Raw genomic sequence first — 11,309 nt, forward strand, 5'->3', positions numbered from 1 at the left:
TCCTCATCTGTAAACTAGAGGAAATAGGAGCAGCTACCTGCCTTGCAGGGCTGTTGTGACCAGAACGAGTCTGTCGTGTTAAGCCTTTGGGTTAGAGCCGGGGACCTCACTTGGTGTCTGTCAGGCACGCGGTGGTGGTGATGACGACTGCTGTGTGCAGCTTGTTTTCACATCGGCGATCTATTTGGATCCGCAACTCAGCCTGAACTTTGTTTTGCAGACATCCACGACAGCGATGGCAGTTCCAGCAGCAGCCACCAGACCCTCAGGAGCACAGCCAAATGGGCGGCTTCCCTGGAGAATCTGCTGGAAGACCCCGAAGGCGTGAAAAGATTTCGGGTTTGCCTTTTTCATTGGTAGTCGGGATTTGATGCAACACGTGACAAAGTTTAGATGCCCGTGGGGGTAAAACAGGCCAGTCTTTAACACCATCTATCCCAACACAACAGTGAGAACTTAGCATTTGTCACGTCCAGGGACAGCCCTGGACCAGCATAGAGATGTATGTGCAGTCTGATTCTGGTTTTTGTATAGCAGAGGTGGGGGTGATGGGAAGGGGTACTGGGCCCATCAGTGGAGCCTGTATGGAGAACTTCCAGCTCTGTGACACCTGGGAGGAGTGGTCTGGGTCTCTCTGGTGTGAAGGTTGGTTCTCTTGTGCCTGGGAGTTCCTCGGATGCATCCTTGACCGCGTGAGAGAGGCCTGTGGTGTGAGCTCGGTGAAGGTACCTCACAGGGGGGCTGATGGCTGGGGACATATCCATGTCCAGAGAACTCTTCCAGCCAGCCAGACCCCCTGGTGCCATTTGGAGGACCACACATGGATTTCCAGAATGAGTCTCAGCAACTTCTGCCTTTAAGCCTTGGGTCAGGTCTGGATGAGTCCTCATGCTGTTGGTCCCCATTGGGGTCCTAAGGAGGCAGTGGCAGGCTGTGACAGGGACCCTCATTCCTGGACACCAGGCCACTCTGAGCATTGTCTCCCCCTCAGGAGGTCTCGGCACAGCAGGACACCTGACCATGCTACTAACCACTCCCATCTGCCTAAAGAAAACACACCTCCAGCTAAAAATAGTTGTCACCATGATGTTTAAAGGCATGCTTAATATGTTTTCTTTTCTTTTGTTTTAAAAAAATAGTCCTGATTTTAGAGGAATGTACTTTGTTTAAACACTGTCTGGAAGGAACTAATATATCTTCCACTTTAATTTACTTTTTGGTAATTTATTGTCAGCTTAGAATTGTGAGTGGATGCCTGCTTCATTTTTACTCTTCCTCACAATGTCAAAGCCATTAAGGTCAAATGCATCTGAAATTCTAGCCTTAACATTAAACATGCTCCTCGTTTTTCAGGGTGGGGTTTTCAAACTGTAATTGAACCATGCCCATCTGTTGAATTGTGCCAGATTGGTTCTTGAAGGGAGATACATCATATCTTTTTTAAAGTAGAATACTGGATGATTTATTTTTCTTTTCTATCAATAGGAATTTTTAAAAAAGGAGTTCAGCGAAGAAAACGTTTTGTTTTGGCTAGCCTGTGAAGATTTTAAGAAAACACAAGATAAGAAGCAGGTATTCCTTCCATTCCGTAATCACTTCCTTGATCATTGTTTTCTTTCCTTGTAAACTGTCTTTCTGATAGATTTTTGAAAGTGCCTGAACAAGCTGATGCGTATTAGATATGGGGGAAGTTCTAAGCTTCAGATTAGGCACCTTGTATTGGCCCACTGTTAATGATCTGAGAGAGTGAGTCACTTCATGTTTAAGTGGAGCTGTTTAAGCAGACCAATACTTAAAGTAGAAATAACGGCTTATGTCATTTAGGGTTTGTCATTGTGTATGCTTTTATTTTTCCTTCATGAATAAGTTATGAGGACGTTTCCACTGAAGTTTGACATGTCGGCATTTCTGGACATAGTAAAATGATAAGCAGATGTGAAGTGATAAAAGCACAACGTACATCAGATGGATTGTCAATTATTCAATATCTCTTCCTAAAGCATCCTGCCGTTGGCAAGCAGCCCACACAGAAAGCTTCTGATTGTTCTCCTGGGTAGATGTGCACTCTATGCAGGAGGGAGCCTTTAATTCCTGATGTCAGCTGTATTTTTCACCATTGAAGGCTGATATAAGGAAGTGGATGGGATGCTGGGGAAGGAGTGTGCGCTGGGTGGATCGATGAAGTCTGGGCCTATGTATTTCCAAGAATGTAAATGGTGAGTGAGGGTTCTGGTGCGAGGCTATGCGAGTGTGAGGATAGGGCCATCAGAGAATAGCCTGTCTCCTCCAGGGGCTATGGCTGGTTGCTTAGGGTCTATGGCTCTGAGGGCTTTCCTGCCTCAAGTTCTGACTCTACCAACCCACAGACGGGAATCTCCTAGATCTCTCATTGCCCACTCTCTCCCCAGGGACCCTGCAGGACCTTTCTTCCCAGGACTTCTCATCTTCAGCCTGTTTTTCTAGAGAAGCTGGACATTTGCATTTGTATGTGAAGCCATCCAGTTTTTAAATATTGGAACTAATTTTTTAAAAAATTTAAAACCTTGCCTGCCAAAAATCACATATCTGTGGGCAGATGTGGGTTTTAGGCTGCCAGTTTCTGAGCCTCTGTCTCTGAAAGCTGGGATTCACAGGGCCAGCAGCCATCAAACGTTTGCAGACAATGGCTTAGAAAATGGAAAATGTACATCATTGCTTGATTCCAAGGCTCTTTATGCAAAATGTAGCCGCCTAGCCTTCCTTCGGGCAGTGGCTGCGATGGACTCTAAGATGGGTTTCCTTTGGCCTGAATTTCCTGGGCTGGCCTGGAGAACCATCATTGGGTCTGATCCTAGGCTTTTGCTTCCTCTGGCCCTTTATTTCCACTGGATGACTTTGACCAGAGCTTTCTGGGTGACAGAAGGCCTCTCATCCATAAATGCTGGACGGCATAACTGACGGATGGCCTCGCTGTGAACTCCTAGCTCAGAGTCCAGCAGGTGAACAGATGTTCATTCATCTGCCTTGTTCTTAGAGTGAGGGGGTGGGGAGGGCCTGCAGATGGGCCAGCACACTCCTGCATGGTTGACCAGAAAGCTGAGGTCCACCCATATGGTGGCAGAGTAGAGCTTTAGTGGCACAGTGGTAGAGCATGGTGTTCTGTGAGGCTGACCCACACAGAAGGTTCTGGGTTTATGTCTGAAGACCTCCCTGAGTACACACGAGTACCCTCCATCTGGGACTGGCTGAGGCTTGAGGTAGGGTATGGCATCAAGACCCTGTTGGGGGTGCCATCTCTCTTGCTCTCTCTTGCGCATAGAAGAACTAAATGAATAACAAGAGTATCTGTGGGGATACCACAGAGGCAGTCCAGACGAGCTTCTCTAGGGAACTGGGGCTTCAAGGGGAACAAGCTTTGCAAGTGTGATGAGTGTAGAAATGGGAAGTGGGGCTCCACTGAAGGATTCCCCCCCCAGGGGAAGTGTCTTGTAAGTTGAGGCCTAAAGTGGGGGCTGGGGACCAAAAATAGTTCTTGGGAGAGGAGGTGGCATGTGGGAAGGCAGGCCTGGTCAGAGCTCCGAGGGAAGGACACAGTGGGAGGGGTACGTTTGTGGGGAGTCACTGTGCTGCTGCTGTCTGGGGCGGGTGCAGTTGCACTTGGAGAACCAGGGTGCCAAGGTGAGGAGAGGACCTCCTGCAGGCACCCCTACCCCCCCCCCGCCCCAAAAGCCCATGCAGGATTTCAATGGCGTGTGTGGGAGGGTCGTGGTGAGGGAGGTGAATGGTCAGATTTGCCTTCTCTAGCCTTTCAGGTAGGGCAGGTCTGGTGTTAGGCTGTGCTGCCCCGTCTGCATCCTACAGAGAGCTTCCAGAACCGGGTACCACTTTCCACCTTCCCACCCAGAACCCCGTGTAGGACTTCTGGAAGGTCTGAGTCCTTAAGACTGGCGATTGCTCAGTGCAGCTGCCTGAGAATGCAGACCACACACCATTGTCCAGGTTGGTCTGGGATCCAAACCCAGATGGGATCCAAACCCAGACCGCCTATATGGCTCCAGCCTCACGCAGCAGTGCCTATCACCTCCACTGCCATAGCTGGGCTGGAACTTTTTATTATTATTATTAATTTTTTTTATTTTAAAGAAAGATTTTTTTTGTTATAGGGCACGTGCACTCACCAGAGAGACAGAGCAAGACAGAGAGACAGAAAGCAAGAAATCCCTCCCAAGGGAGATGGCCACGCCGCAATCCCTTCTCTTCCATTCTCTTCTCGGGATTTTGGGCATGCATGCAGACATGTCTGGCATGAGTTTTAAGTCCCCAGGACCAGGATTTGAACCATGGTTGACTATGCAGGAGTCTAGCGATGTAACCATTATACTATCTGCTGGTCTCAAAACTTTTATTTTTAAGTAATGAGTAATACTTATATACATTCTGTTATTTTGAATACTGTGATTTGTGTTTTTATTCCTTTGCTGGGATTACCCAGCTGGTTCTCTCCATAGCACTCCCCAACTTCTAATATCTTGTATAATTTATGTATTCATCCTCTGTATTGTCTGTCTCTCCCTCAGTCCTGTGGGCTCCAGGAGGTGAGGTCTTTGTGTCCAAGTGCCCGGCACACAGTGCCTCTGGATCTTGGGAGACGAGGCATTCACTCCCTCGGGTCAGCCACCACCTGGAGACTCACCTCCCAGGCAGTATTCTCTCCCTGTGCTGTAGTCTCAGCTACGTGAAATCCATTCTGTTGGGTTGCCAAGTAGTGGACTGGGGCTGTGTGCTAGCCGTCTTCCCCTGCCCGGGCTCTGCCTCCTGGCAGGCAGGAAAAGCCGTCCCTTACTCTGGGAGAGCCTTGACACTCTGCATTTATGCAGGGATGCTGAGAGCTTCGGAAACTGGGAGCATGACTCCTCCAAACCACTTTGAGGTTCTTCCAGGTATCCATATTCAGCAGTCAGCTTTCAAGACAGTCCTCTCCCTTTGCAAGTTCTACATTTAAAAGTATTAATTTTTTTTTTTTTTGCCTATAAAGTGCCTCTTCCCCATGAACTGGCAGGTGAGATATTGAATCTGTCTTCTTTTTTAAAATTTATTTATTCAGTTTATTGCGTCATTCATTTAATTTGACCAGAGAGAGAGAGAGAGAAGAGGGAAAGGGGGAAAGCAAGCTGCCAGATCCGGGACTCAAACCGCGGTCAGCCATGTGGGAATGTCCAGTGCCTTAACCACCACACCATCTGCTGATCTCTGTATCTGTCTTCTAAAACAAGCCAGAATTTGTGTCTTATGGAACTTAAGGGAAAACTCCAAGGAGGTATGCGGTCTTCAGCTGCCCTGAGTTCATTCATTCATTTATTCATTCATTATATGAAGCCCATTTACTATGTACAAGGATTGAAATGGAGATGGCAGACTATACTAATTAGCAAAAAAAAAAAAAAAAAAAAAAACAGAACGAGGGACCAGGAGATGGTGTAGCAGTTACGTTGCTGGACTCCCATATGGCTGACTATGGTTCAAATCCTGGACCCAGTGACTTGAAACTCATGCTGGGTACGTGTGTGTGTGTGCCCAAGATCCCAGGAGGAGAATGGAGATGGGACTGTGGTGTGACCATTCCTCCTGGGGGATGATTTCTCATTTTCCCTCTCACTGTCTCTGTCTCTCTCTCTCTCTCCAACACAGAATAAGAGTGGAGCCAGGAAAGTAAGAGGTGGTGTGAAGTTCCTGGGGAGCATAGCTCTGAGAGCCACTTGCACTGGTGTTTAAATACAATAGTACCTTGCATTTTTATAATGTTTTAGGGTTTCCAGAGTTATGGAGAGAGGAGTTACGGTACTTATTATTATTATTTATTTATTTATTATTATTATTTTTTGCTATAGGGCGCGTGCACTTGCCAGAAAGGCAGAGAGAGACAGAGAGACAGAAAGCAAGAAATCACCCCCCGGGGGCGGGGAGATGGCCACACCACAATCCTATTTCCTCCATTCTCCTCTCGGGATCTTGGGTATGCACACACAAGTGCCTGGCATGAGTTTAAACCACTGGATCCGGGACTTGAACCATGGTTGACCACATGGGAGTCCAGCGACAAAGCCATTATGCCAACTGCTGGTCCTGTCTATTTTTTTTTTTTTTTGAGAGAGAGATTTTTGCTATAGGGCACATGTGGGGATGGCCACACCACAGTCCCTTCTTCTCCATCCTCCTCTTGGGATTTTGAGCACTCACTCACACATGCCTAGCATGAGTTTCAAGCCACTGGGTCTAGGACTCGAACCATGGTCGGCCATGTGGGAGTCCAGTGACATAACCATTATGTAACCTGTTTTGTTTTCTTTTACCTTTTTTCTCTCTGGAATATGATATGATCTGTCTATCACTAGTATTCTAAAACTGTCCAAGGGGCTTTGATGGGTGGGGTTTATTCATTGTATGGGCACTTTGTGAAAACACAGTTCTAGGGGATATTCTTTTGTTGTTGTTGTCATTAATTAACTTCCCACTTCTGTAGTCTCTTTTCCAACAGTAGCCTTTTACCCCTGGATTAAGTTCTTAGTTTTATCTTTTGTTTTCTTCCTTTTTTCTCATCTCTTTGGTTTTGGTTCCTACTTTGTTTTTGAAGATCTCAACTTTATCTTTGAATCCTTCTGTTGGATTACTTCTGCTTTTGTTGTTTGTTTTCTCCAGACAGAAGCCCTCTTGGTGGGCCAGGAGCCTGGTGTGTTTTTAGGCTGAGGGCATCTGAGAAGTTTGCTGAAGTGTGTGTCTGGAATCCTCTCAGTCCCTTGTGTTCAGTCTGGCATCTCATCCTTGCCCTGTCCGTGCCTCTGTTCTGGAGGCTTCCTGAGTTAGTCTCTTTAGAAAACTGGGAGGATCTGAGCATCTCTGGGCTTCTCGCTGCCGCCCTCCTTGTCCCTTCCAGCTGGGTTTCCAGATGCCCCAAGCCTTGCCATTTTTGGTGTTTCTTGTTGGCCCCCCCCCCCCCCGCCCCCAGCCTCGCAGGTGTGTGAATTTGTTCTCGCTCTCTGCAGAGTCATCTGGTCTTCTTCCAGCTGCTTTCCATTTCCTGAGCCAGTTCTCAGAAATATTCTTCTGTCATTTATTTGATATTTTCTTTGTCTCATTTTCTTCCTGAAACTGGTGTTAATAAAGTTGATCCTTTCATTTTCCAATCTGCTGTCTCTCTTTGTCTGTCTCTGGCCCGATGGCAGGAGAGGAGTGGGCTGACTGGAAATGTGCTGAGGAGGTATGGAGTAGGAGCTGCAGGGCCCGCTGCAGGGCCCACTGCAGGAGGGGGACCACTCCACCCCTTTCCTGTGGGTTATGTTTGAGGTGTCTGGGACATCTGTGCCCACATTGTCAGAAATTGGTTGGCTATAGCTTAGGAGAGTAATGGGTGGAGATCTTGGGACTACTAACTTCTGCAGCTGAGCTGTCAGCCAAGGGCAGAACTGTGGAAGATCCCAGAGATTTTGGAGGCGACAAAGGAACGGGAGCAGGTCAAAGAGACAAAGAGAAACGGTCATGCTGGCGATTCCTGAGAGGAAGGGCCCTCAGAACCGGGGAGTCAGGAAGAGGAAGAAGGTAGGAGGGGTGAGCAGGGCTGGGGCCACAGAGAAGACCGGAGAAACGCCCGAGGGACTTAACCACATAGGGAACATTCTGGGGAGGCCATGCTGGTGGGGCAGTTGAGGAGGGAATGAATGGGGGGTGGAAATGGCGACAGAGAGAGAGTTTCTTCTGAGATAGTTCAATAAGAAATTGGGGGGGGGCATGAAGTGCAATGGTCACCCCATTGAGCCCAAATGGAAAGATCCTGGATTTGTATCCCGGGCCCTCCCTGAGCACACCGGACATGGGCGCACGTGCCTGTGAACCAGGCTGGCTGAGACTGGGGTGGGGTCACGATGCAAAGACCCCGTTGGGGGTGTCTGTCTGCTTCTCACTCTCTGTCTCACTCAGAAGAAATAAGCTTAAAAAAGAAATGGGGGTAGGGAGACCATTAGCTCTAGTGGGCTGTGGTGTCCAAGGAGCCTTTGCTTCCCAGCGGGAACCATGTAAGCATGTTTATTGGATGACAGGGAGGAGCCAGGGTACAGAGCCACGCTCCTCTGAGCCCGGACTGCTGTGGGCTTTGCTGTTCTGAGTGGACGTGTGCAGACGTATGCTTCGGGGGCTGAGAGTAGGTGAATTTGCTTCTCCTGAACATGCACTTGATGGGAGCAGGGTTCAAGTGCTGACTTTGACTGAGTGTTGTCACAGCCGAGGCGTTGCAGAGCCTGGAAAAGAGGTCCCAGACGTGTGGTATGAGGAGGAGCTGGCCTGGCAGATGTTCCCACAGGTAGTCCCTGAGCTGATGGGCCCAGCTGGGGTCCTTTTCCAGCACCTTCTGGGCATGTGTGGTCTGCGCAGAGAGGCCCATCTGGTCAGGCTGTGGCTGGGCATGGATATAAGACAGATCCGCCGTTCTTCCAGGTCACAGGCCCAGAGTCAGCTCCATCAGTGGGTGGCTGGCCTGTTCCTATCCTGACTGCAGCTAGAATAGGGTTAACAAGGCTGGAAAAATCTGCCAGCATAGCTCAAGAGACCGGTTCTTCTTTTTTGTTAAATGTTCTCAGCCTGGACACCAGGCCTTCCCGTGACTGGCTTGTGGTCGGCTGTCTCAGGGTTTCCCTTTTCAGTCACGCTTCCTATCCCAGCCGAGATAAGTCTTGCTTCCCAGGCCTGGGGCAGTCAGCTGTGGGGTGGGTGTCCTGGCACCCACACTGTTCTCAGAGACTCAGGAGGGGTCTCAGGGGACAGAGAGGGCTGCAAGAGCCAGAGGCTTGATACCTGCAGTCCCTGGGAACCTGCCCCTGCTCCCTGGCCCTTGTTTTTGTTTTTGGAGAGGTTTTAGCTATAGGGTGTATGTGCTCGCCAGAAAGACAGACAGAGAAAGAGAGACAGAAAGTGAGAAATCACCCACAAGGGGGGATGGTCACGCAGCAATCCCTTCTCCGTCATTCTCCTCTCATGATCTTGGGCACGCACGCACATGTGCCTGGCATGAGTTTAAGCCACCGGGTCTGAGACTCAAACTGCAGTCGACTATATGGGAGTCCAGCAACATAGCCATTACACCAACTGCTGGTCCCTCCGCCCCCACCTCTGAACCTTAGAGGCTCTTTGTTAGAACCACTCAGTTAACATGCATGTGTGCATTTGTGCGCACACATGTATGCATGCACGTGTGCAGGGATGTGTGTGAACATTCAAGGGGAGGGGAGACCTAAAGTAATTTCTGGCCTCAAAGCTCTGCATGGAGTTTGCTAGTCTGACCAGCAAAATCTACGTTTATGAAATTGCTTTAAGGCAGGAAGTGGTTTTCCAAAAATGTTTCTTCCTGACAGATGGGGGAGGAGGGGGAGTTTGTGGAGAGGTGAATCTCTGAGGCAAGACAGTTACAAAGTGCTGCTTTACCCCAATCTCGCTGACAGTCCCCAGACTTGTCCTGTGGAACAAGGAAGAATTTATTTTAAGAGGTTCCTGTGTTTTCATGCCTGTCATGAATTGATTGTTCACGTTCATAGTCAAGAATGAACAGACACCATTGCTTTGGGGGCTGATCCCTACCTGGGCTGTGAGAATCGCTTTCTAGGGAATTGGTTAAGTAAAGGTGGTCAGATCTTAGCCTTATGAGGTCTTTTTTCATTTTACTTTACTTTATTTAATTAATTTGGTTTTGAGAGAGATTTTTGCTATGGGGCGTGTACACTCGCCGGAGACACACAGAGAAACAGAGAGACAGAAAACAAGAAATCACCCCTTAGGTGCTCACCAGAGAGAAGCAGAGCAAAAGAAGGAAAGTGAGAAAGCACTCCCACCCTGGGGGGCGGGGGTGGCCATGCTGCAACCTCTTCTCCATTCTCTCAGGATCTCAGGTATGTGTGCACACATGCCTGGAGTGTTTTTCAAGTTGATGGGTCTGGGACTTGTACAGCCCAGTGGACCATGTGAGAGTCAGCTGCCTCAACCACCACACTGTGGGCTGGCTCCTTATGGAGGACTTTGTCATCTAGTCCTGGAACCCCAAAAGGGGCCACTTTCCCTTGCTTTCTGAACCTGGGATTTCCTAGGCTAAGCTCTGCAGCATGTGTGGAGCCTCAGATAGGCTCTCCAAAGGGCCAGGCAGTTTTCCAGATCCTCTAAGTGCCCCAGCGTCCCCCACAAATTGTACCTGTAGAGACTGCATTCTAGAGGCAGTTAAATCTGCTTGCTCTATAGGGTAAGGTGACACTTGAGATCTACCATTTAGAGAAACAGCTCCGTCTCTGTTGCCAGCAAGGTGTGCACACAGGAAGTCTCCTTTCTCTGAAAGAAAACAGAACTCTCAGGGGAGTCCTGGAGGAGCAGGACCCTGTGTCTGCAGACAACACACTCCATTCGGCATACTGTTTGGTAGCCTGGCAATTGAGGCGGCTTGATTGCACATGGCCAGCTGCACAGTATGTGTGTGTGTGTGTATGTGTGTGTGTGTCCAAAATCCTGAGAGCAGAAGGGAGGAGAAGGGATTACGGCATGGCCAGCCCCGAGGATGCTTTCTCACTTTCCCTCTCTCTTCCTCTCTGTCTGTATCTCTCCAAAAGGGCACTCACCCTCTAGCAAATTAAACTAACTAACTAAATAAATAAATAAGCAAAGATAAAGGACTTGCCATGGGGGCCGGCAAGTGGCGTGGTGGATAAGGGCGCTGGATTCCCACATGGCCAACCACGGTTCGAGTCTCAGACCTGGTGGCTTGCTTTCTCACTTTCCCTCTTTCACTCTCTCTCTGTGTGTCTTTCTGATCAAATTAAAATAAACAAATAAATAAAATGAATGAATAAATAAAATTAAATAAACAATTCTTAAAAAAAAAGAAAAAAAGGACTTGCCATTAAGTTTGCTCCCTACCACCAGGGTGCTCCTGTGCTGCCTTGGTTTTCAGTAAAGCAGGAGTACAGGTGGGTGAGCATCTTTTCAGCTCTGCTTCTAGGACCTTCCAGGCAGCCAGTACCTGCTCAGGGCTTGTCCTTCCCAGGAGGTCTGCACTGGGGACTTCAGGACAGGCAGCAACATTCTCTCTGTTGCTCGTACTCAGTATCTTGTTACCTGAAAGAAAAAACACCAGGTCCTGGGAGGCTGATAAACCACACATTCTGGAGGGGCTGATGTGTCTTACAGGTGTGAAACTGAGCAAGATAGAAAGACTTCGGAGCCCAGCAGCCCTAAACCTAGCTGCAAACTCCTCAAATAAGCTACATCACCTCTCCTGGTCTCTGGATTCCTTGGGAAAATGGCAT

General features: G+C 48.6%; 1 protein-coding gene across 3 annotated transcripts in view; it reads left to right on the forward strand.

The window, feature by feature from the left end:
* Window positions 1–11,309, forward strand: part of RGS10 (regulator of G protein signaling 10) — a 50,189-nt gene that overhangs the window by 18,317 nt on the left and 20,563 nt on the right. For all 3 annotated transcript variants that reach the window (XR_003551411.1, XM_027776565.1, XM_006160397.3), the window contains exons 2-3: window positions 221–339; window positions 1,486–1,572. Coding sequence is in view for 2 of the 3 variants with exons in the window: in XM_027776565.1 (XP_027632366.1) it covers window positions 221–339; window positions 1,486–1,572 (206 nt within the window). In the remaining variant the exon portion in view is untranslated. The remainder of the gene's footprint in view (window positions 1–220; window positions 340–1,485; window positions 1,573–11,309) is intronic.

The sequence above is a fragment of the Tupaia chinensis genome, unplaced genomic scaffold (genome assembly GCF_000334495.1).
Source record: "Tupaia chinensis unplaced genomic scaffold, TupChi_1.0 Scaffold000683_1, whole genome shotgun sequence".
NCBI lineage: Eukaryota > Metazoa > Chordata > Mammalia > Scandentia > Tupaiidae > Tupaia > Tupaia belangeri.